This window comes from Benincasa hispida, chromosome 5 (genome assembly GCF_027475165.1).
Source record: "Benincasa hispida cultivar pf3 chromosome 5, pf3_genome.v1.1, whole genome shotgun sequence".
Taxonomy (NCBI): Eukaryota; Viridiplantae; Streptophyta; class Magnoliopsida; order Cucurbitales; family Cucurbitaceae; genus Benincasa; species Benincasa hispida.
The window spans coordinates 70,093,434-70,120,461 of NC_143482.1; the positions used below are offsets into that span (position 1 = coordinate 70,093,434).

At 38.0% G+C, this 27,028-nt stretch overlaps 1 protein-coding gene across 2 annotated transcripts in view; it reads left to right on the top strand.

The window, feature by feature from the left end:
- The first annotated feature begins 908 nt into the window (after positions 1-908).
- Positions 909-27,028, top strand: part of LOC120077474 (uncharacterized protein At5g08430-like) — a 52,048-nt gene continuing 25,928 nt past the window's right edge. Inside the window, exons 1-5 of one of the 2 annotated variants that reach the window (XM_090314216.1) lie at positions 909-2,070; positions 2,914-3,026; positions 7,971-8,030; positions 22,026-22,076; positions 23,727-23,797. In XM_090314216.1, the coding sequence (XP_090170342.1) occupies positions 1,416-2,070; positions 2,914-3,026; positions 7,971-8,030; positions 22,026-22,076; positions 23,727-23,797 (950 nt within the window). In that variant the 5' untranslated portion in view covers positions 909-1,415. The remainder of the gene's footprint in view (positions 2,071-2,913; positions 3,027-7,970; positions 8,031-22,025; positions 22,077-23,726; positions 23,798-27,028) is intronic. The other variant, XM_090314217.1, reaches the window with a different exon arrangement.

Genomic DNA, 27,028 nt, shown 5'->3' on the forward strand with positions numbered 1-27,028 from the left:
ATTGGGTGTAAGATTTAAGAATTTGAGATTTGGAAAGATTAAATTACATACTATACCGGTCATTGAGATTCTACTAAAAAATTGATGGACGGATGACCCAATATTGGGGGAGAGAAAATAAGAATTGACCTACCTTATGAGTTTGAGGTTTTTTTTAGCCCATGTTGATGTCATATTGCAATTGGGATGAAATTACCAAAACAAAATCTCATGCAGATAGGCCTCCACTCTTACTCTTAGCTGTCTCTCTCTCAACATCTTTTCTCTTGATTTCCTCCCTTTCTTGCACTCTCGCTCTCTTACACTAGGGTATTCGTGGGTTGAGCTGGGCTGGGTTAGAATTAATTGTTAGAGTTGTAAATTTCTTCAATTGAAATAATCCTTATTAAAAAATGAAACTCAATCCAACCCAACCATAAAATACTGGGTTGAGTTGGTTCGAGTTACTCGAGTCATTTATTTAAATTTTTGTTATAAAAATAAGTAAAATGTTGATGCATAGAAATTTGTTTTAATTATTTTTATACATTGAATTAAGATTAACAACTCAATTTCTTATATAATACAAATTTCTTATATATTGATTTAATTATTGAATAACTCAATTTCAATTTATATAATGTAAAATTTCTTTCCAAACTACTAAGAAACTTTTTTTATGTGTTGTTAGAGAATAAATTGTCTAAAAAGTAATGAAATTAAATAAAACAAAAATAAATATATTTACATATAACTGAATCCTAAGTAAAAGAATACGTACATAATGTAAATAATAAGTTCAGATTAGTTCACATTGGTTTGAGTTATTGAGCTCAAATGAATTGATAACTCAACCCAAACCGCATGGATTGAAATGGGTTGATCAATTTTTTCGGTCATTAGGTTTTTTGAACATCAATCCCTATCTCACACTCTTGTACTTGCTCTCTCGACCTCTTTCTTCGCTTGATTTCTTCTCTTTCTCGATCTCTCGCATTCTTGCTCTTCGCTATATTGTATCTAACGTTTTGATGGCCAACTAAGATAAATATGCAACATTCCAACGATCGGAAAGAAAAAATAGAAAATAACCGATACAAATGAAAGAAAATTGAGAAGAAGAGAAAAAAGGAAAAAGAAGACTCAGGATAGATCTCTCAAATTCGATGGAAAAAAGTTAAAAACTTTTATTTGAATGACGGAAGAAAATCAAGAAAAACTGGACACTAAACGAGCTAGTGTAAGTTGTGTCGTGACTTGTGAAATATGGAAACAGGTTATTTTATTTATGACCATTTCCCTATTTGGTACCTTCGACAGAACCGGTGGTTGATTCCATCCTTGTTTCTATGGTGAAGCTTGGAAGCTTCGCTGTCCTTGGCCGGGGATCAGTTTCTTTCTAGAACGACGAAGCTATCAACTATCTAGGATGCAGAATGGATTCGTTTGAGTGGATCGAAAGTAGTAGACAGCAGGTATGTACTCCTGTAAGAATGAAAAGGAAAATTAGATCCAAGAGATATGAATTCGTTGGTTGGGGATCAAGACCACTTATTGAATTTCTTGAATCAATTGGTAAGGATATCAAAGAGAAGATTTCTCGACACGACGTTACCTCCATTATTAATGAATATGTCAATATTAACAATCTTCTTCATCCCTCTAGAAAGAAACGAATCCTTTGCGATGATAGGCTTCATTCCATCTTCGGAAGGAAAACAATTGGCCGTATTAAAATCCATGACATGCTAGAACCACACTTTGCCGAGAATCAAGATGAATCAGATGATGACTTTTCTTACAGCTCTGACGAGACGGAAAATTTTTTAAATACCCTCAAACGGGAGAATGGTATAATCCCAGGAAGGAAGCTCAGTCAGAAGACGAAAGTGCGTGTGAACCCAAACTGCTCTTTTGCTGCCGTGGTTCCTGGAAATATTAATCTTGTCTACTTGAGAAAGAGTTTAGTAGAGGAACTGGTTAAAGATCATCAAACCTTTGAGAGCAAGTTGATTGGTAGCTTTGTCAGGATTAAATCTGATCCCCATGACTATCTTCAGAAAAATACTCATCAACTCGTGCAAGTTATAGGTAACTAAACTATCTTTTTTATTCATGAACAGGGAAAACGCTACCTGGAATAATTTTTCTTTACAGATCTTAACTTTGATGTAATCTGAATTGTCTTCGTTTTATTTACATCCTTTGGAGATAACTGCAAATTGTGGTCATGAAAAAAATTGAAAGAATGTTAGTAAAGTTAAATAGGTCCTACCATGGATGCTTCTAAAAGTTCGCTTGGTCAGTTGTTATGGTAGAAAAAAAAACAGAAGAAAGTAAAGAGAACTCGAAAATTTGAAATGAGGTGTCCTGGCAGATGGTTTACTTCAAGTTGGTAAATTTGATTATAGATCCTTTGAAGACAGCTCATTAATTCAACAGATTAGTTGCAATTAGTCTTCTCTTAGTTGTCTTAGTGAGAACCAGAGGGATCAGAGATGTTATGCATCTGTTATTCGAACGGTAGCTCTATATATGAGCTTGTATCAGTACGATTACAGATGGGGAATATTATTCTGATATTTCTCTCGTACTCGGTAACAACCAACACCACCCCCCCTCCCCCCCCACACACACACAGACACAGTTTCCATAGTTGTCGTAATGTCCCAGAGTCAATTTTCAAGTTTAAATCTTGCTTGGTATAGTAATCTACCATTGGAGAAGTCCAATTAATGAAACGACAATGAGCCTCTTGGCTCTTGAAGCCATCTTTGAAGGTGTATTGCTTAATTTTCTTCTTTTTGTTCTTTCAAGGTTCCTCCTCCATGCCTTTTGTTTTGTCCATCTCTCCAAATTGTTATATGCTTACCGTCCAACCATATGTCATCTCAGAAAATCAATTCAATGATCTTATTTTTTGATATCCTCTAGGGGTGAAGAAAATTTCTATATCTGGTGATTTGGGTACAGGATTCCTTCTTCATGTTTCTAATGTGATGAAAGACGTCAGCATTTGCATGCTTTCAGATGAAAATTTTTCTGAGGTAATTTCTCCCCTGTTATTATTATTGATCTATACATTTTTTTTTCTCTGGGCAACATTGTTCTAATTGGACCCCCTTCCTCTTGTGGATTTTTGGGAGCTTGTTTTGTTGTATGCCGTCATATTCTTTAATTTTTTCCTCAATGAACACAATTGTTTCAATAAAAACAAAATATACTTTTTTTTTTTTTCCTTCAGTGTAATATAGAGTATTTATGGATTATATAATGTAAACAAAACGATAAGATGTCCTTCTTCATAGAAGAAGAAGACTGCAAAAAGTCGTCTTGCTGACTAAAAAATGATATAACTTAAATGATAGCAATGTAAGGGGTTTTTGGGATTTTTGACTTTTCTTGGAATCTTTAGACCTTTCTTTAGCTTTCTTATTTGTTCTTATCATTCTTTCCAGATCTTGAACATCTTGGAAATTCTTTAGTACGTTATCTTGAAGATCTTTTCTTGGAATCTTGAGGGTTTTTTTTTTTTTTTTTTTGGGAAAAGGAAAGGAAGCTTTCATTGAATAAATAAAAAGAGGCTAATGCTCAAAGTACAATGAAAACAAATTAAAGAAACAGCCAAAGCAATAAACAATACAAACTGGGATGAGTTCAAGAATCCAAATTTGTTCTTTCTCTTGGCTCCATACTCTGCAGCCGCTTCATCAGCTATAAGAACTGGGATAAAGCCGACTTTCACCGATAAATGCACTTTGAGAACGCGGAAAAATACATGACATAACCTTCTTCAATCTCTCAGCTAAGACTTCTGCTACAATTCTGTATGACGATGTAGCAAGGCAGATTGGCCAAAAGTCCTTAACAAAAACTGAAGCTTCTTTCTTCATGATTAAACATTTAGGATTATAAAGAGATCTTATTGCCTGTCGGAAATGCTGAATTTTGAGCTGCAGAAACTTGTGTCCAATGATGAATTAAACAACTAAGATTGCATTTCTGGATCAAATTTCTATCATCCAATAGTTACAAATCCATTATTTCACGTTTGAATGCAGATTTTATATCAAACTGAATATTAGAAATCTCCTTGGTTTTAGTTTTTGCATCAAAAGTTTCAAGCTTAGAAAGAAGAATCTTTTTTACCTTTTCTCACTTTTCGTCCTAACCAGTAGTCTAATACTTAAGATTATCTTTGAACACACTTAAATTGGCACTTATAACAAAACCGACCCATCATATGTTCTTGCAGTAGTCCAATTTTTAGTCATGAACTTAGGGTGATAAAGAACAACCACCTTTGAGGAACTCTAACACTGATACCTTGCCTTCATTCCACATTAACAGAAGACCACCCACTTTTCCAAAGGATTCCACAAAAGTCCAGCCAATCTCCCTTGGATTTCATAACAATTGAACAAGAAGAAGGTCGAAATCCTCTCTTTTTGTTCCTAACCGAATCAGGATTCTGATTTTGAAGTAACTTTATAAAGCAGCTCGCTTGGAATTGTCCCCAAGTCTTGGGTACACATGAAATTATTTTCATAATTTGTTGAGTTGAGCAACCCTTCAACCTACAATCTGAGATGGATGGGGAGGAATTTGCGCAACTGAATGCCACAGGCCTCAACAATTGAAGAAAGTTCTGATGGAATCTGGGAGGGAGATAAAGGAAATCCCCTCACCCTTTGAACTTGGAGTACACTGCCCTTCCTCCTCCCTTTGAAACAAGTTATCAAATGCTTCCCCAAATTGCTTCTCTGAAAATGGATCCTAAAAAACTCCAATAAATTGAGTCTTTGAACCTGGGAGAGAAATTGACGGTTGTCTGAAAACCGATGAAGATTGGAGGCTCCTTGGTAAACTGTGAGAGACTTTTTTGAGTATAATGGAGGAACTTGAACATAAACTCAATTCTCCTCTAACGAATGAGGATTAGCCTCTGTAATCTTAGGATGAAGAATTTTTCTCCGAATATAATGCAAAGGAAAAGCTGGAATATACCTACTACATCTCTCTAAATTATTTTCAGCAACTTTGGAAAGAAAAATCCTGCTGATTAGATTGTGTTGACTCTTTCGCTTCCAGATCTTGCTGAATTAGTTTTACTCTTCTACTTCCAAATGAGTAGGCAAGACTCCAAAATGTGACTGGGAAACCTGACGAGAAACCTCCTTACATTGTTGAACTTCTATAGGACCAATAACAACATTTGATGAGGAAGGGTCTGGAGGAAATAAATTCCCATTAGAACCGGGAATTTTGAAAGCATTCTGATTTGAGACATTAATATCATTAAGCTGGGAGCTTAGTCTTGGTGCGGTCAATACTGCTGATCGGTTATAGTGCAGGATGCCTTATATGTCTCTTTGGCCCTCTTGGTGTATTATGTGTCGATGTCATGAGGAATCTCCTACTCATCTCTTTTGTTGTATTTGTTGTCTTTGCTATGTTCTCAGATTTTTGTAGCTTCAGCTTGTGAAGCCTCTGATTGTTCTCGTTTCATTGTTGTTAACCTTATTGCTAATTTTATAAGGTTCCCTCAGTATTGTTGGATATGATGAGGGCGCTATGGGGGTGTCAATCTAGTTGAGATGCCCGGATGCACCTGCTGATCCTTTGGTTTCGGTTTTGGTTTTTATATTTGCCTTTATTTTCAAGTACACATCTCCTGTACTATCTCTTAATGATTAATAAAGGCCGTTTCCCTTTAAAAAAAAAAAAAATCTCCGGCTCATCTCTTTGTGCACTGCTCTTTTGCTGGCCAGTTTTGGCACATTTACTTGGAGGCTTTTGGTTGGTCCTTGACTTGCTCTGACCATATTTTTGATATCTTGGCGTCCTTTATGGTGGTTCATCCTTTTGGTGGTACCAAATATTTGTTGTGGTTGGCTTTTACGCGTACTTTCTTTTGGACCCTTTGGTGTGAGCGCAACAGTCGTATTTTTAAGGATTCTTGCTCCTCTTTCGATAGATTTATGGATCTAGTTTTATCTACAACTTTGTATTGATGCAAGGATAAGCATCCTTTTAATCTTTTCAGTTTATCTTATTTAGTCTCCAATTGGAAATGCTTCTTGTAATCGCCTATTGGCTTTTGGGGTTTCCCCTTTTCATTAATCAACGAGAAGTTTCTTATAAAAAAAATGTCATTAATCTGATTCTTCATTTCTCTTTTTCATTTCGAAAGCAAGCGTCTCTCTCTACTCCTAAAGAAAAGAATGTAAAGTTTTTTTTGAAAAGGAAACGGCCTTTATTAATCAATAAGATTTAGTTCAAGAGATGTGTACTTAAAAATAAAGGCGAATACAAAGAACCAAGCAAGAAACCAAAGGATCAGTAGGCGCACCCGGGCATCTCAACTAGGTTGACACCCCCATAGCACCCTCATCACATCCAACAAAAATGAAAAGCCTTTAAAGGCTAGCAAAAAGATAATACTAATGAGAAAAGACAAGGAAAAGCTTCACAAACAAAAGTTAAAGAGCTAAAATACATCAAGGAAATTAAAACAGATGAGAATACAAAGGAAAAATAAGCTGATCTTCAACGAAGCTTCCAATTGTAAGAACGCCTGCCAATTTAAGCTTATGTCTTGCAAGGAATAGGCTTCAAAACATTTAGAAAGGGAGCACCAAAGAGAAGCGTTGAGTTTTGCCGCCTCAAAACGAGCAAACCAAGGAGTTTCCTTCCCATTGAACACTCTTTGGTTTCTTTCAAACCAGATTTCAACCAGCACTGCTTTCACCCCATTAATCCATAGTAAATTAGAGTATTTCTTTAGAGATGGACCAGAAAGTAGTTGTTGCACATTGCTTCTAAAAGAATTATCAAAGACCCAAGAGGTGTTGAAACAATTAAGGAAATCTTTCCAGCAATTAAAGGCAAAACAGCAGTCAAAGAATAGGTGCTGCAGGTCTTCTTCAGCTGATTTACAAAGGACACACCAATTGGGGGAGATATAGTAGCAGGGCAACTTCCGTTGCAGCACTGAGGAACAATTTAGGCTTCAAAAAGCATTATCCATACTGTTACATTAACTCGCTTAGGGCTGTTGGTCTTCCAAAGACCCTTTTGAAGACTGGCTGAAATTGGAGGGGCCAAAGAAAGGTGATTAACCAGTGATTTAACTGAGAAAGAGCCATTAAAAGTCAAAAGGGGGAGCAGCTGCTTGGTGGGGCCAACTCCAAATGCGAGCTTGCAGGAAGAGAACTATCAAGACTCAACTAAGAATGTTGATGCTCTTACAAGAAAACTTATCAAATAACTATGAACATATCCTTTTCAATCAATACCATCACTGCAAACAAGGGTAAAGAAAAGTGGGATATCATACTGAAGAATTCAACTGCCTAGGTGAGCAGCTCAACCTTGCTGGAGCAGGACAACTCCAAGTAACTCATTTTACCTCTGGACTAAGGCAAGGTATCCAAGAAAGGTGGAAGACTAGCCTTTAGTACAATTCATGGAGGCAGTATCATGGGCAAAAGAAAAAAAAAAAAGGAGCAATTGGATAAGAGGAAAAACTATCCGAAAGGAAAATCATGGGAGGCATTTCACCCATCTGCTCTCTCTCTCTCTCTCTCTCACGAACGCTCTTTTATAAAGCTGTATCTATTCTTGTCTACTCTTTGTAGGGGTTTTTATACATCTTTTGTGCCTGCCTGATTATCAATAAATTATTGTTTCTTTCAAGAAAAAGTTGTTGCCACTCGGTGTTAATTCTAGATTTTCTTCATTGAACAAGGGAGAATATCATCATCTATCTATCAACCGTTTTATTAAATCTTCGCCGTTCACATTGTAACTAAGAAAAAGTTTTTCGACTTATTTATTGTTAGAGCCTTTTTTCTCCTCCAAGCCAAAATTTACCCTTTATTTTGAATTGAATATTTTGTATAGGCATCTAATTGATACTTGTATTTGTTGGATGAAGTTATCTTATTATGATTGTTACTGGAAGTTTTATTGCCATTGCTATGTTGCAGGAGGAATGCAAAGATCTGGATCTGAGAATAAAAAACGGCTTGATCAAGAGATTAACTATTGTAAGTTTTTCTTTTGTCGCTCAGATGGTCCTCTTGCATCTTAATTGAAAAGTTAGTTCTTTACTGCTGATTTCAATATAATAATTGAAGTTCTCCCACCTTTTTATGTTTTCTGGAGAAGGAAACAATAGTATCATTAATAGATATAAGACACATAGAGATAAAACCAGTCAAGCCTACAAAGTGTAGTCTCTGAACAAAAGAAATCTGAGGAGAAAGACGAGAAACAAACCAACAGGAGCTAACAAGAAAACAAAGCTGCAGAAAACCACAGAAAAAAGAAACATAAACCCATAGAGATACAAGAAAGCTTTCCAGTTGTCACCAATATCTTGGAAAGAGTCCCCCGAGTTTTTTTGAAAAAGAACACCAGCCAGAAGTCTTAATCTTGATGATTTCAAAATGGTCCATTCTTGAAAATTTCTACAATTCCTCTCAAAGCAAATTGATGTAGACTTGAGAGAGTATGCGTTGAATAATGCTTCTTGTAAAACTCTTAGGTTTGAGAAAGAATTAGAATGCTCTATTCATTCACCAAAGATATGAATATATACAAGTGTACAAAGCATAGAAAAGGAAAATATCACAAAATATTTACAAGAATGGAAAACCCTAACTATAGAATTATAACACTGCCCCTCAAGTTGGAGCATATATATTAATCATGCCCAACTTGTTACATAGATAATCTATACGTCTTCCATCCAATGCTTTCGTGAAGATAATATCTCCTAATTGTTCTCCAGTCTTCTCATATCCTGTAGATACCAACCCTTGTTGAATTTTCTCACGTACAAAATGGCAATCAACTTCAATATGTTTAGTTCTTTCATGAAATACTGGATTAGACGCAATATGAAGTGCTGCTTGATTATCATACCACAACTTTGTCGGTGTGGTGATTTCAAATCCCAACTCAACAAGAAGTTCATATATCCAAATCAATTCACACAGATTGTGCCATTGCTCTATATTCTGATTCTGCACTTGAATGTGACACCACATTTTGCTTCTTACTCTTCCAAGAAATCAAATTACCACCAACAAAAACACAATACCCTGAGGTTGATCTTCTGTCTTCTTTAGATCTTGCCCAATCGGCGTCTGAGAAACATTCAATATTAGTATGACCATAATTCTTATATAATAAACCACGCTTGGGAGCAGCCTTCAAATAACAAAGAATTTGTTCCAATGCAACCCAATGATCAACTGTAAGGCATGACATGTACTGATTCACAATACTTACTGAATAGGCTATGTCGGGTCGAGTCACTGTAATGTGATTAAGTTTTCCGACTAATCTCCTATATCTTTTAGGATCTTTTAGCAATTCTCCATCTTTTGTGAGCTGTAAGTTGGGCATCATTGAGGTACTACATGGCTTAGCCCCTAGCTTTCCTGTTTCAGTCAACAAGTCAAGTACATATTTTCTCTGTGATAATAGAATTCCTTTCTTGCTTCTTAGTACCTCAATTTCTAAGAAGTATTTCAACATGCCCAAATCTTTTGTATGGAATTGACTATGAAGAAAGGTCTTTAGAGACTGGATACCTAAAGCATCATCACCAGTAACCACAATATCATCCACATATACAACTAATAAGATGACACCACCCTCAGATTTCTTAAAAAAGACTGAATGATCTGACCTGCTCTTCCGCATTCCAAAGCTTTCAATCACCTGACTAAATTTACCAAACCAAGCTCGTGGGTTCTGCTTTAATCCATACAAGGATTTATGAAGGCGACACACTGTTCCATTCTCCCCCTGAGCAACAAACCCTGGTGGTTGCTCCATATATACCTCTTGTTGAAGATCACCATGAAGAAATGCATTTTTAATATCAAGCTGATGTAAAGGCCAATGATTGATTAAAGCTAATGAAATAAACAACCGCACAGATGCCATTTTTGCTACAGGAGAAAAAGTATCAGCATAGTCAACGTCATAAGTTTGTGCGTAGCCTTTCGCTACAAGGCGCGCTTTTAACCGAGCAACAGAACCATCAGGATTGACTTTAACTGCAAACACCTATTTGCAACCGATAGCCTTCTTTCCTGCAGGGAGAGAAACTAAATCCCAAGTACAATTATCATCTAAGGCAGTCATCTCCTCTACCATTGCGGCACACCAACCAGGATGAGACAAAGCTTCATGAACAGTTTTAGGGATAGATACAGACTCTAAGGATGCAATGAATGAACATGTTGAAGGCGACAAATGGTTATATGAAACAAAAGAGGAAATCAGATGAGCACATGTACATTTACCTTTACGAAGAGCAATAGGGAGATCATCACTCGTTTCTGGATCCACTGATGAAGAAGACTCTGGTACAGGGCATGGAATTGAAGGAGGTTGTCGTCGAGTATAGACCTTAACGATGGGTGGAAGAGTAGAGGTAGCCACAGGTAGAGATGAATCAGGAAGAGGATCGGGGGGAGAAATAACTGTGTAGACAAGGAAATCATCCTCTAATTCCTTATTCTCCCCCTGACTCTTATTCGGAGAGAATGATGGTGATGAAAAAAATGGGGTATGTTCAAAAAACGTGATATCAGGAGAGACGAAATATTCATTTAGACTCGGACAATAACACCGATACCCCTTTTGGACACGGGAATAACCAAGGAAAATACATTTTAAGGACTTTGGATCCAGCTTGGTATGTTGAGGCCGAACATCCCGAACAAAGCAAGTACAACCAAATATTTTGGGTGGAATGGGAAACAAATTTTGCTTGGGGCATAAAGTACGAAAAGGTATCTCACCCTTAAGAATGGAAGAAGACATGTGATTTATTAAGAAACAAGCTGTGGAAACAGCATCAGCCCAAAAAGATTTTGGAACATGCATCTGAAACATCAAAACTCTGGTTGTCTCAAGGAGATGATGATTCTTTTGTTATGCAACCCCATTTTGAGATGGAGTATCGACACAAGAAGATTGATGAAGAATGCTATGGGCATTTAAATAAAACTTGAGTGTATGAGAGAAATATTCCTTAGCATTATCACTTCGTAGGATTTTAAGAGCACCACTAAACTGAGTTTGAATTTCAGCATGGAAGTTACGAAAATGAGAAAGTAACTCAGAACGACTTTTCATTAAATATAACCACATAACACGAGAATAGTCATCGACAAATGTAACAAAATACCTAAACCCTCCTTTGGACTCAACTGGACAAGGACCCTAAACATCAGAATGGACTAATTCAAAAGGGGCCCTAGCTCGTTTATTGACTCGAGGATACAAACTCAAACGATGAAATTTTGCAAATTGACATGACTCACAATCTAAAGAAGACAAATGTTGAAGTTGTGGACGAAGACTCTTCAACACAGAGATAGACGGATGACCCAAACGACAATGCTCTTCAAAGGGAGACGACACACTTGAGCATGTGATGGCCGTAGGTGTTTGTGGTTCAAAGATGTAAAGACCTCCAAATTCACGCTCTTTACCAATAGTCTGTTTCGTCATAAGATCCTGAAATAAGCAATAACCAGGAAAAAAGGAGACACGACAATGAAGATCATGAGTGAGTTTACTGACCGAAATCAAATTAAACGAGAAATGTGGTAAATTTAAAACTGATGACAAAGAAATTGATTTAGTAAGATGGACGGTTCCTGATCCTAAAACAGGAGTGGAGGTTCCATCAGCTATAGTGACATTAGGTGAAGAGGTAGATGTATAAAGGTTAGAGAATAAACTGGGGTTACCTGTCATATGGTCTATAGCGCCAGAGTCAATGACCCATTTTGACGTGGAGAAAAGAAGGCATTTAGAAATGTTACCTGTCTCTGCGATGGCCGTAATGGGAGTAGAAGATGATGCCCTCAATGACTCTTGATACTGCTGAAATTTAGCAAACTCCTTTGCAGAAATCGTGATTGACTTGTCAAGATTATCAGGAGTAGAGGCGACATGTGCTTAGGGTGATAGCATCCTCTGACCCTTATTCAACAATTTTCTGCATTCACGCTTCATATGGCCAGGTTTATGACAATAATAGCAAACAACACCTCCTGGATTTGATCTTTGGTTATTTGGATGACCTTTGAAGCTATTTGATTCAACCCCCTTATTACCTCTATAATCATTTGTGCGCCCAATCAAAGCACTGCTAGAATCAGATGATGTAACTGCTTGTGTCTTTTCAGTATGAAGTATTCGAGTGTAAGCTTCTTCCAAGGATGAGATATTTGAGCTTGACAACACTTGATCTTTGGCCATCTCATATTTAGGTGCAAGACCTACTAAAAAACTCATGATAAACAACTTTTCACGTTGAGCCATGAGAACTTTTGGATCCATGCTGATTGGCATCAAGGCATTGAATTGCGCGCATGTTTTTTTTTTTTGAAAAGGAAACAACCTTTATTAATCAATAAAATTAGTACAAAAGATGAGTACTTTGATAATAAAGGCAAATACAAGGAAATCAATCAGGAAACTAAAGGATCAGCAGGTGCACCCGGGCATCTCAACTAGCTTGACACCCCCATAGCACCTTCATCATATCCAACAAATAGAGAATGCCAACAATGGCTAATATAAGAGTAGTCTAATGAAGCAATACAAGCTAAATGTTGCAACTGAACAAAATATAGAACTAGGCTATAGAAATCTAAATTACATCAAGAAGCTGAGACAAATAAGAGTACTAAAGAAAGCGAAGCTGCTGTCTCTATTTCTGTTGCTTTGATTAATCTTCCAATTGACAGAAAGACTGCCAATTTAAACTTATGTCTTGCAAGGAGTAGGCTTCAAAGCAATTAGAAAGGGAGCACCAAAGCGAGTAAACCAAGGAGTTTCAATCCCATCGAACACTCTTTGATTTCTTTTAGCGCACATTATTTTTAACCTTCATAAAGTAGCTTGTAAGAGATTTTTCTCTTTAATCAGGTTGATATAGAGTCTTACAAACATCAAACACTCTATTAATATTCTCTTTTCCTGAATAAAGGAAATCCAAATATTCCAATAGTTCCTTGACTGATTCGCAGTGATTTACTAGTTCAACAATTTCACGGTCAATAGAATTCTTGATTTGTAAAAGCATCCTTGAATCGTTCTGCCACCAAATCTTCTTATTAGCATCAATTGGTGACTCTTCTGTGATGTGATCATCCATCTCCATGCTCCTAATAAAGTAGTAGACATTTGATCTCCATGAATAGTAGTTGGATCCATTCAACTTGTGTTCAGTTACTTTTCACACCATAGGAACAATCTCAGACATGACTACTGGTTTCTTATCAGCCATTACCTCAAAAACAAAGACACCGGACAGAGTCAAACCCTAATTTACCGAAGAGATGTCTTTACAAGTAGTGAGAATATCTATATATCCCAAACAAACATACCACCAAGAAAAGCCAACAACACTAAGGAAACCCACAGAAGACGGACGAAAAACAGCAGCGCACGCGCCTACACGCGTTGGCGTGTGGACGGACAGCAAACTGGAACAATCGGCGCATGAGCCTCACGCACTGGTCAGATGGCAACCGGACTTTGGGATTTTGTAGATCGGCGGCTGGGCTTCTCGTTGGACTGGGCAGTGTTGAAAAAAAAACCTCTTTTTTTTTTTTTTTTCCTGGCGGCGGCGGCGGTTGACGATGGCGAACAAACCGAAGACGGTGATTGTGAGCAAAAGTGTAAACTGACCTCTCCACAAAACCCTAAACGTATCACAAATGGGTTCTAAATTCTCAGTTCACAAAAACCCTAAGTTTATTTAGAGAGCTCTGATACCATGTAAAACTCTTAGGTTTGAGAAAGAATCAGAATGCTTTATTCATTCACAAAAAAATATGAATATATACAAGTGTTCAAAATATATAAAAGGAAAATATCACAAAATATTTACAAGAATGGAAAACCCTAACTATAGAATTATAACACTTCTGAATCCTATTAATGAGAGGGAACAACCATTTAAAAAATAGGCTGGCAAAACTTAAAACAGAAAGTTAGTTACTAACTAACTTAACTAAAGTCTAAAACTTAATGGAATCTCTACTCTGGGGGTCGTGATTAAGGTTCCTTTCTAAAGTCTAAAACTTAACTAAAAGATAAAAGCCTGAACAAATACAAGAGGAAGTCCTTTAAAAAAAAGAATCAAGAACTTGAATCCAATAGGGCCCATAAATGCTCTCCCCCCTCCCCCCTCCCATCCTCCTTCCTCTCTGATTCTGACCTTCCTCCCCAGCCGTATCTTCTCCAACCACGCCGGTGCCATTTGTTTAACAGTCAGCCTTAGATCTCATGGAGATGAAGAGTTGCAAAATTGGTGTTCATTTCTTTTGTACGTGGAAGGTGAGCAACGGTTTTTTCATAGAAGACATGAAAAAAAGGCAAAAAGTTCTTTTCTCATCACTAATGGCGCAATGGTTAGATGGTAGCATGAAGAGATTGTTGTACGGTCCATCATTTGAATTTTTCCTTCTTAAGGAAAGAGTTGACCAGTGTGTCATCCGCCTATCAAAATTCCGAGATAGCAGAGGATGGTTCGTGGAATGTACGGTCTGGCCCTCAACGGGTGGAAGGAAAAACATCCACATCCCTTTTGGTGATGACACTTCCGACTGGCAAGAGTTCAATGATATGGTTAGCGACTGTCTCAAAGATTCCTTGCCCTATACGTTTCCTTCTGAGACTAACCTCCCCCTTTCAAGAGCTGGCAAGTCACCCTTGAGCACCTCTCATCAGCCACAGAGATCCTCAAGGAACCCGAGTTCCCCTGTTTCCCCTGTTTCGTTGGTCAGAAAACAGAGTAGGCATCACCAATGGGTTATCAAGCATTCTGATGTGCTCCAACTTGACTTTTCCAACCTATGGATTGTCTCACGCCTCTTTGAGTTCGACAATTGGCTTGATATTAGTAAAACACTCAAAGACCACTTCCAATCTAATGTTATTATCAATCCTTTATTTGCAAAAAATGCTCTGGTGACAATGGAACAAGCCTCCTTGGATGAGCTGATTAAAAACTTAGGCAAGTGGCAGAAGTTCGTCTCCTTCCACCTGAAGTTTGAAAGATTGAACAATTCCAGCCACGACAGACCAACGTATGCCAGAGGATATGGTGGTTGGATTTCTATTAAGAACTTACCCCTTGACTACTGGTGCAAGCAAACCTTTGAGGCGATCGGGAAATACTTTGGTGGGTTAGAAAGCATAGAATGGATACACTTAATTTGATCAATGTCTCATAGGCCAAAATTAAAGTAAAGGAGAATCTTTGCGGTTTTGTCCCAGCAACAATAGAAGTTTCAAATGAAAGAAGGGGCTCCATCTATTTGAATTTCGGTGATATTTCGTCATCCAAACCTCCAAGCAAGGTCAGTGGTGAATTATTTGAGTCTGACTTTACAAATCCCATTGATTTAATTCGCCTGAATGAAGTTAAATGCGATGAAGGCATTTTATGTGATCCATTAAATTCAAATTTCAATTTCCTCCTTCCCTCCAACTACAATATTAAATTCTCCAGAAGCCCGGGAGTTTTTGTTGATAAAAAAGAGAACAGGAAGAGAGAGAATATGTTCAAGGCCAAAAAGTCAATGGGTCGTTCGTCTTCTGAGCCGCCCCCCGACCCTGCCTCAGACCTCTGCCGGTTGATCTTCCCAAGTTACCCTCTTCAGATCTTCCTTTAGAGAAAAAAGCTTTTAATATTGAAAAGAAGCCTGAGGGTTGTGACTCTTCAACTTCTCCTAAAAAGGGCGCCAAAATTGGTTTGCAAAAAATCAGAAATGCCTGTCCGGCTTTCTCTTTTCAGGAAGTCGATTCGTCTCCAATCAATAATGAGAAGTTTGGTGCCCAAGATACTCTCACGAAGAAGCTGGAGGCCTCGGTTTCTAATCCTATCTCCCACAAACGGCTCCAAAAGTTGAAAAGGAATAAGTCATTCAAGTCTTTCACTACAGCAAAAAGGAAGTCGTATGGGCTTCGGCCTTTTCCTAGACATGTTATCAGAAAACACACGTCCTTTCAAAATCCTTGGTCAGCCATCTCCAATCCGGATATTCTTGAAGTAAGTTGTGCTAACCTCCAAGCAAATCCTCAAACCTCGGGCCTAGGTAGGGAGAGTTCTATGCTCCTACCTTCCCTACACTGCATCCGAAGTGGGAAATCCTCTCCAGAAGGTCAAGATCACAGCTGTAACAAGTTTATTTCTCCTTCTCCAATCTCACAAGACTTAGAAGATGATTTGTTGGCTAGTGTGAGCAGTGAGGAGCTGGACCTTATAGATGTTGAGGACAACAAAGACCTCGAAGATTGCCAAGTGGGCCTTGATTTCTCCTTGAGTCAGCTTTTCCTTCCTCCGGACGATCCCACATAGGTTAGTGAAAACAATTTCCCCATCCCCCCTCTAAAATTGTCAGATGTCCCCCAGTCCTTACACTCCATCATAAAAGAGTGTGACTTCGTCTTGGCCTGATCAAAGGGGTAAGAATTAAAGAATCCTCGGTGGTCCAAAATGAAGATTGTTACTTGGGACACAAGAGGCTTAGGGGATTCTTCAAAAAGACTACTTCTGAAAAGATTTCTGAAAAAAGTCAATCCGGATATTGTCCTTATTCAAGAAACAAAAAAAGACAGAATTGAGGGCTCCTTTATCAAAAGCCTTTGGAGCTCAAAAGAGGTAGGATGTGCCTTTGTTGAAGCTAAAGGAAAATCGGGAGGATTACTCACAGTGTGGGATGACAGCAAAATTCTAGTTTCCAGCATCTCGAAAGATGAATTCTCTCTTTCAATCAAGTGTCAAACAATAAACAAAAAGATTTGCTGGATTACAAATGTCTATGGCCCTTGTGATTATCAAGAAAGGAGAAGATTGTGGGCTGAATTATCCTCTCTGGCTGAGAAATTAGATGATCCCTGGTGTATTGGTGGGGATTTCAACAGCATTCGAAGAAGACATGAGAGATACCCAGTAGGAAAGGCAACGAGGGATATGAATAATTTCAACAAGTTCATCAGGTTAAACAATCTGCTGGAAATTCCACTCTCAAATGGCCAATTCACATGGTCTAAGGAAGGAGATGTTGTTTCCAAATCTCTGAAGATGTTTTTGATAATTCAAGGGTTGCAAGACAAGCTAGAGCCATGTCGATCACTTTCCTCTTACCTTAGTAGGAGCATTTGAGTGGGGGTCTTCACCGTTTCACTTTTGTAATAGCTGGTTGAGCAATAAGGAGTGCTGTAAATTGATTGAAAAATCTCTAAAGAAGGGGGAAAATCATTAGTGGGCAGGCTTTACTCTCTCCACAAATTTGAGAAAAACTAAATCAGCTCTTAAGAAATGGTTTCATGAATATGTGAAAGAGATGAAGCTGAAAGAGGAAAGTTTACTAAATGAACTTCAAAGAAAAGACTCACTGACAGTGGATGTTTTTTCACAGATCAGGGTTGATGATGCATCCTATTCCTTGAAAGCAGATCTGCTGGCATAAGAAAGAAGTCTCATTCAAAAATGCAAGTTAAAATGGTTAAAAGAAGGGGACGAGAATACCTCTTTCTTCCACAGATTCCTTTCTGCTAGAAAAAGAAAAAAAATTGATTGCAGAATTGCTCAATGACCAAGATCTTCCAACCAGATCCACCCGGGACATTGAAGACATCATTTTGGGCTTTTACTCCTCATTGTACTCAAAAAGTGATGGTCCTCGGGCCATTCCCCTTAACCTTGACTGGTCTAGTGTCTCAAGAAGCCAAAATGAGCAGCTTTAGTAAGTTTTTCTACTTTAGAAATCAAGCTGGCAGTGAAAGGGTTGGGAAGAAACAAGGCACCAGGACCGGATGGCTTCACACCAGAATTCTTCATCCAATTTTGGTCTCATCTGAAAAACAACCTTATAAAAATGTTTGATGATTTCTACAGCAATGGTAAACTCAATTCGTGTATTAAAGAGAACTTTATTTGCCTAATTCCAAAAAAGTCCGATGCAGTGAAGGTCAAAGATTTCAGACCAATCAGTCTCACAACCCTCTTGTACAAAATAGTTGCAAAAGTTTTAGCTGAGAGGCTAAAAAGAATCATGTCAAGCATAGTAGCCCCTACTCAAAGTGTCTTTATTGAGGGAAGACAGATCCTAGACCCCATCCTAATTGCAAATGAAGCAGTTGAGGATTATAGATCGAAAGGGAAGAAAGGTTGGATTCTAAAGCTTAATTTGGAGAAAGCCTTCGATAGAGTGGACTGGTCCTTCCTTGAAAAGGTCCTACTTGGTAAGAATTTCAGCTCAAAATGGATCTCTTGGATTTTGAGCTGCATCACCAATACAAAGTTCTCCATCTTTATCAATGGAAGGCCTCGTGGAAGGATAGTGGCAACTAGAGGAATCAGGCAAGGAGATCCCTTTTCTCCTTTCCTTTTCATCCTTGTGGGAGAAGTGTTAAATGCCTTAATCAACCGGTTACATGAGAAAGAATGCTTCGAAGGCTTTTTGGTAGGGAAGGACAAAGTCCATGTCTCAATTTTGCAATTTGCCGATGACACCCTTATCTTTTGCAAATATGATGATGCCATGTTAGATTCTCTTCGGAACACACTTGACCTTTTTGAATGGTGTTCTGGTCAGAAAATTAATTGGGAGAAATCATCTCTTTGTGGTATAAATATAGACCTTGACGTGCTGAATAAGTGGGCAGCCAAGTTCAATTGTAAAGCAGAGCAGCTTCCCCTACTCTATCTCGGTCTTCCATTGGGTGGTTATCCGAAAAAGACAGTTTTCTGGCAGCCAGTTATTGATAAACTTCAAGGCGCTCTTAACAAATGGAGAAGACACAACATTTCAAGAGGAGGAAGAGCAACTCTTTGTAAGTTAGTTCTTTCAAACCTCCCACTTACTATATGTCTTCCTTCTTGATACCAAAAAAAGTGTTATCCATCTTAGAAAAAATATTGAGGAACTTCTTTTGGGAAGGCCACAAAGGGGGGTAAACTAAATCATTTAGCCAAATGGGAGCATGTGACTAAATCTCATGAAGGTGGCCTTGGTTTGGGAGGCTTGAAAGAGAAAAATCTGGCTCTTTTAGCAAAATGGGGCTGGAGATTCCAGCATGAAAGCTCTTCCCTTTGGTGCAGAGTGGTCAAAAGTATACATGGCAGTAACAGTTCTGGGAGTCACACAACTGGTAAGGCAGTGAGCAGTCTTAGAAGCCCATGAGTCAGCATTTCAAGGGCTTGGTTGAAAGTGGAAAGCCTGTTGGTTTTTGTTTTAGGCAATGGACTTAAAATTGCTTTCTGGTTAGATGCTTGGCTTGGCAATCCCCCTTATTGTCCAGATTCTCCAGATTATTCAGATTATCCACTCAACCAAACGGTTCTGTGAAGGAGCATTGGGATCACAACACTAACTCTTGGAGCATCTCTTTTAGAAGGCATTTAAAAGATGAAGAGATTATTGAATTTCAAGATTTGTTAAGCCTCATTTCTAACCTAAAGGTGCAAGATCGCCCTGACTCAAAGGTTTGGTCTTTGGAATCCAATGGAGTTTTCTCGGTTAAATCCTTAACCAATTATCTTCGCAAAGCCCCTAAAATTGATCCCCTCCTAAATGAAGCTCTTTGGAAATCAAAAAGTCCGAGGAGAATAAATATAGTCCTTTAGATAATGGTTTTTGGAGCCCTAAACTGCTCGAGCATGCTGCAAAAGAAGCTGGTCTCCCACTACATCTCCCCCAATATATGTGCTTTGTGTAAAAAGAATGGGGAAGACTTCCAGCACCTTTTTTCGACTGCCTTTATACACAAAGCTGCTGGTTTTCGCTCTTCAATGTCTTTTAACTTGAGCTGGACCTTCGGAGCAGACTTTAGTCTAAATGTTTGGCAGCTGTTGATAGGGCCTGTTCTCAAGAAAACTCATCAAATTCTGTGGGTCAATGCTGTAAAGGCTGTGTTAGCTGAATTGTGGTTTGAGCAGAATCAAAGAGTCTTCCAAGATAAGGAAATCCCATGGTTCTTAAGATATGAAGCAGCAAAGTTGAAGGCCTCTCTTTGGTGCTCCCTCTCAAGCTCCTTCGCAGCATACTCTAGTCAGAAAATCAATCTAAATTGGCATTCATTCCTTTGGCATTCATTCCTTTCTCCAGCTTTCTGAAGTTCACATTTCTTGGAATTTGTTAGTTCTCTTTGCTGTGATTGTTCCTTTTCCCTTAATTTTCCAGCCGGTTTTTTCTTTCTCGTTTTTAGATTTGTATCCCTTTGTATTGCTTTAATTTAGAGGATTTTCTAGTGTTCAGATGTGATGATGGGTGCTAAGGGGGTGTCAACCTAGTTGAGATGCCCGTGTGCACCTACTGATCCTTATGACTTCTTTGTAATTTGAGCATACTCTAGTCAGAAAATCAATCTAAATTGGCGTTCATTCCTTTCTCCAGCTTTCTGAAGTTCACATTTCTTGGAATTTGTTAGTTCTCTTTGCTGTGATTGTTCCTTTTCCCTTAATTTTCCAGCCGGTTTTTTCTTTCTCGTTTTTAGATTTGTATCCCTTTGTATTGCTTTAATTTAGAGGATTTTCTAGTGTTCAGATGTGATGATGGGTGCTAATGGGGTGTCAACCTAGTTGAGATGCCCGGGTGCACCTACTGATCCTTATGACTTCTTTGTAATTTGAGCATTAGTCTCACTATATTTTCTTAATGAATAAAGAGACTTGTTTTCTTTTAAAAAAAAAAATAAAAATACAAGAGGAAGTCCTAAACAGCTGGACGACCAACTGGACGTGGTTAGACTTAAAGAACCACCTGGAAACAAGAAGTTTACAACAAGAAAATACAAGAAGCTAAGATTTAACAAGAGAAGAGAAAGTTCTCTAAAAACTAATGATGTCCTACGTTAGGGCCCCCTCAAAAATAAAACTCGTCCATGAGTTATGAAGCCAAAGTAAAAGCATATGGAGCATGGTAGAGAGAGATATCTGTTAGGCCACTGATTATTTTCAATATGAGCGTAGGGTTAGAAAGGGAAAAACATCAGTTAGTGGGAAGGGAGAGACATCCAATAGGGGAGAGATGGGGACCACAGTTAGTTCAGAAGAGAGAAGAGAATATGTAACCTGAGAGAGGGAAGGGAGGGGGTATTCTGTTTTTCATGTTAATGTTGAGTTCTTCTCTTGAAAGTGGGAGGTAGAAGAGTCTGTTGCCCTAGGGCATTTGCTTGAATTGAATAATAGAGTTCTACTTGATTGCTATCAATATCATGTTGTAAGAGGAGTTGATCCGCATGTTTGGAGGCAAATCAACTCAATAGGCATTATTGCCGAGATTCTGTAAAATAGGAAAGGTACCAATTCGATGGTTTGCCAACTTAGAAAATTGGCACGCAGGTAGGCAAGATTTTTTGAGATGAATCATGATGAGATCACCTACTTGAAACTCGTTAAAGCATTGATGGGAGTCAACAGCAACTTTGTAAGAAGTTTCCTACATCACAAATGCTCCACAAAACAACAAAACAAGAATGTCAGTTGATTCTGACCTTATCACAAAGGGGAGGATTCAAAAGAATTTCCTCCATGCTATAGGGTACTTGGTGATCCAGTTGAGTATTGATCAATTTCTTGATCAGACAATTTGAGGGAAGTCCCAACGCTAATGGTTATTACCATTGGAGAAGGATATGAGCAACTGATTATCTTTAGTATAAAACAAATGCACTTCTCTCAAATGGTGGGGGACATACTCTCCTTATTGATTTTTTCAAGTATTTTAAAGTTTTTGCTATGGTTTTGAACTTATTACCAATGATTTTTGCAACTTAAATTCTTGTCAAGGTCTTCAACATGTGGATGATATGAGAGCAGTGATGTTTACTGTTAATAAGAAGTGTTCTCCCTCTCTATCTTCTTCTGGTTGCAATTATGGAGCGCCAACATTTTCCCCAAATTTAGTGTGGAGATGCTCTTTATTTCTCTCTTACCAGTTGTAGATTATTTCTCTTATTTATATGCGCTCTTTTTTTTATTTTGGTAGGCTGAGGTTCAACGAAAAGTTGAGGTCTTGCATGTGGATATTACCAAGCATGTACGTATGATGATAACTCCAAATTTTTGCATCACCCAGAAGGCTGCCTTGCATTTTCTTTACTTTTGTTTCCTCAAGCAGTTTTTATTATTTAAAATTTTACTTGTTGGTGATCTTTTAATATATCGAGTGACATCAAGTAGAAAACAATAACACAAAGTTGTGAAGGTCAAAGTAGTAATTAGCTGTGCCAGTCATGAAAATTATATTAAAATGTTCAAAATGATGCAAATCCTTCAGAAGAATCTGTTATTTTCTGTTATATTTTTTAAATTGTCTTATTAATTAATGATCAGCCAAAAGACAGCTAAAGGTCGAAGTGTTTAGGCATTTAATAGCCATAACAACCCTAGCAACGTAACAGCCATCATAACTCCTAACAACCACTGGTCACAAATTGACCATAAGGTACTGACTGTCCAACCACTCTTCTCAAAGAAAAACAGTTGTACCAAAATATAGACAAATGGCCCCACCCCAAAAATAACTCATCCCCAAGTTCATGAAGCCCAAGAAAAGTTATCAGGAGCGTGATACACAAAGATGTCAGCAACATTAAAAGTATGACTAATAAGAAGAGTTGGAGTAAGATCCACTTGAAGTCTCAATCTTTTCTTGCACCTAATTACTAATCACTAATCTCTTGAAACTAGTTAATTAAGCAAAGAAACTAGTTAATTAAGCAAAGCATGAGAAACCTTCAACTTAAGATCACAAAAGTGTTTAGAAACAATTCAAAGAATTATCTAGCCCTAGAACAATGAGATACTCAGCCTAACATGGGTTATAGACAGAACCAAACTTAAAATGCAAAAATACATAGAAGAATCAAAGACACAAAAGGGAAAGGCATTAACCCCTGTTGCAGTCCCATCTCCAAGGTAGAATCGTCCCTTCAACGCTCTCCAATCGTTTCCGATACCGAAGACCCACTGAAATCTGCTAAGAACTCCCTCTTGGCCTCCAAAACCTCAAGATTCGATACCCAAAACTTCTGGAAAACCTTAGGATAAATAGCATAAAGTTTCCAAAAATACTATGGCGCGGCAACATTGTCGAAGAAAAATCTTCCTTGCGTGGATCTGCTGCAGCGCCGCATTGCCATAAATGGCACCGCATCACTACACTATTGTGCAGCTTTGGGATTGGGCGCCACACGAAGCGCTGTGGAGCGCTGCGACATTCCTTCTTGGGTACTTTTAACCTTCTTTTCGTCCCTACTTTGGAGAATTAGCCTCTTGTCTTTATTGTGCAAAAATGGACCGTTTTAACTCTATTGAACTCCAAATCCTTTGTTTAACTCCTGAAAATCACTAGGAAACAACATGAAATCTAATAATATTAAGTTAAAACAATTCTAAATTGAAGGCAAATAATGAACTTTTCAAGTGCATTTCACTAAGGCCATAAGATCAAAAGCACTCTAGAATATATATGCATGCCAACCACCATGCTCATCTGATGTAGTATTTCAATTTCCGTACTGTGCTAAAGTCATCATTTAGTATGAAATTTTCTGGTCTCATGAGCTTCGTTGAACAATTTGTTGTGTATGAAATTTGTGGTCTCATGACTGGAATGCCAAGTCCTTTTTCACATCTTTATTTTGATAACTTGGTCTGTCAACATGGTGCTATGATTCTTTTTCAGTGGCTCTCAAGAGAAATTTCTTTGCTGCAAAACCTCATCGATCAAGCGAATGAAAAGGGGTGGCGCAAGGAATATCCTTTTGTGATTTCTTTTTATTGTTGATGTTATTTTTGCAAGAGTAGGATATTTCATACTAATGTACAGCCGTAGATTTAAAGGTAGAAAGGAACTAAAACAGGTAAGAACCTAACGATAAGAAGGAATAATAGAATGAAGGAGAATAATATGACTGAAGGAAACAATAATAGATGAGATGCAAAAATTAATTCAAATTCACTTTAGCTGGTATATGTGTGATATTTACTTTAATAACTTTGTTATTTTTGTTGAATTGCTGCTATAGTTAGAAGATTATTATTCATGATGATCTATAGAGGATGCATCCGAAGTGAATAGTTCGTCATTGATGTTTGTAAAACTCTAAATTTTAAGAGAATTAGAATAATCTATTCCATTCATTGAATAGATATATATCTATATTATGTGTACAAGAGTAACCTAAGTAGGAGAAGGTAAAAAGACAATAGAGGACAATATAACAAAGATATTTGCAATAGTATTAAAATACTAAAATTAGCACTATAAGCTATAAAACTTCCCCCCAACTTGGAGCATATATGTCAATCATACCCAACTTGTTACATAGATAATTTATACATGATACATTTAATGCTTTCGTGAAGATATCTCTCAGTTGTTTGAGTCTTCACTCTTCACTTATCCTGTAGATACCAAACCTTGTTACATTTTCTTACGTATGAAATGACAACCGACTTCAATATGTTTAGTCTTCTCGCGGAATATTGGATTAGATGCAGTATGAATTGTTGCTTGACTATCACATCACAATTTAGTCGGTGTTGTGATGTCAAATCCCAATTCAACAAAAAGTCAATATATTCAAACCAATTCACAGAGACTATGCCATTGCACCATATTCTGATTCGGCACTTGAACGTATCACCATATTTTGTTTCTTACCTTTCCAGGAATCCAAGTTACCACCAATAAAAACATAATATCTTGAAGTTGATCTCCTATCTTCCTTAGATACTGCCCAATCAGTGCCAAATAAGCATTCAATAGTTGTATGACCATAATCTTTATATAATAAACCACTCTTGGGAGCAACCTTCAAATAACATATAATCTATTCAATGCACAATGATCAACTGTAGGACAAGACACATACCGGCTCACAATACTCACTGAATAGGTTGTGTTTGATTGAGTTATTGTAAAAAAATTAAGTTTTTCCATTAACTTCCTAATGTGGTAGGATCAGGGCACAATAAGGTATTTGTTAGGTATCCGGTTCACCTACACAATAAACAAACACAAACACTTCCAAACAAGATACCCTACACTTAGAAATCAAGGTTTTCAAACTCCCCTGAGATATAAGATTAATATCAAGCAACCTCAAACCAAAACAAGAGTTTCCAACTCACAGATACACGATAAGAAGAACAAGCAACGAACGAAAAGAAAAAGATATCCGGCTATTCGGGAGGTCGTCTCTCCCAAAAGTTCTTACTCTTTACAAAAACATTCCCCCCTCCTACCCTTCCCCAAACCCTACAAATACCCCTTTTCATTGGTTCCCCCTTACACTGCTCCGCTACGCGCCTCTGCCGCCTCTAACGGTTATTTCCTCCAGTGGTCCCCCTTCGTTGGTCCCCTCCTTCCTTTTAGCTTCCACAATTCCCTTTTTGCACTTCTTCCTCTCATACACTTTCATAATTGGAGGTCTTACATTACCCCATCTGAAAATTCACCTTGTCTTCAAGGTGAGCATCCGGGAATTGGCTCTTCATCATCTCCATTGCTTCCCATGTAGCATCACTTTCAGGTTTGTTAGTGCATTTTACTAACCACTTTTGGCATTTCTCCTTAGCATTCCGTCGTACCCTCAACACTTGCTCTGGTTCAGCATTCCACTCAAATTCTTCTGTCAATGTTGGAGCTTCTTTCTGGATCACGTTGTCAGTGGTTACTGCCTTCTTTTGTTGAGATACATGAAAAAGATCATGTATGGTTGCCGCTAAGGGTAATGCCAAATGATAGGCCACGGGTCCAATTCTCTCATTATTTCTTGCGACCCAAAATACTGTGGGGACAACTTCTCACATCTCTTCTTTGCAAAAGACTTCTATCTGTAGGGTTTAATTTTAAGATGCACATGGCTGCCCATTTCAAATTCCACTTCCCTCCTTTTTTCTATTAGCATACTTACACATTCAGTTTTGGGCCAACACTAGCTGATATTTCAACTTTAACAAGGCTAAATCTCTTTCAATTAATTGTTGTTTGTAGGTGCATTGAGGTGTCTTCCTATCTCAATAGCCAATAATTGGAGGAGGTGGTTGCCCGATCACGATACTAAACAGGGTTGTGTTGATTGAAATGTGAAAGTTGGTATTATACCATAATTCTGCCTAGGCCAACCATCTCCCACTTCTTGGGTTGTTCATTGCAAAAGCACCTCAGATAAGTTTCCAAATACTTGTTAACAATCTCAGTCTGTCCATCTGTTTATGGGTAGAATGTCGTGCTTTTCCTCAATTTCGTTCCTTGGATGACAAATAGTTCACTCCAAAACAAGCACATGAAAATTTTATCTCTGTCTGAAATAACGGATCTTGGAAAATCATGATACTTCACTACTTCTCTTATGAATTCTGCTGCGACTTGCTTAACCGAGAACGGATGCTTCAGAGCAATGAAATGGCTATATTTACTCAATTGATCCACCACTACTAGTATCACATCTTTCCCCTCTGATTTGGGCAGCCTTTCAATAAAATCTATCGAGATGTCGTCCCACACTCTGTCTGGAATGGGCAAGGGCTGGAGTAAGCTTGCTGGTGCCAAAGCCTCAACTTTGTTTTTTTTGACATATGGAGCACTTCTCAACATAAGCCTACACATCCTTCTTCATTCCTTGCCAAAATAGCTCCCTATCATTCTATTGTATGTTTTCAGGTATCCAGAGTGTCCTCCCATCACAGAATCTTGGAAGTATGCAACAAAGTTGGAATTAGAGACAATTGTTTTGAGATAACTAACCGGTTTTTGTACAGGAGCTTCCCCTGTTTCATCGCATATTTGGGGTGGCTATCCGGGTCTTCGCTTATCTCCTGAATGATTTTCTGTAGAGAAGGATCCTGATTCACCTTTTGTTGAATTAAGTCCACATCCATTATTTGATGTGTCGAGAACATGTTCGACGCCACCACTTTCACTGCTCTCTGTTCCTCTAGACCCAACTTCCTTGATAGAGCATCAGCCGCTTTGCGAAT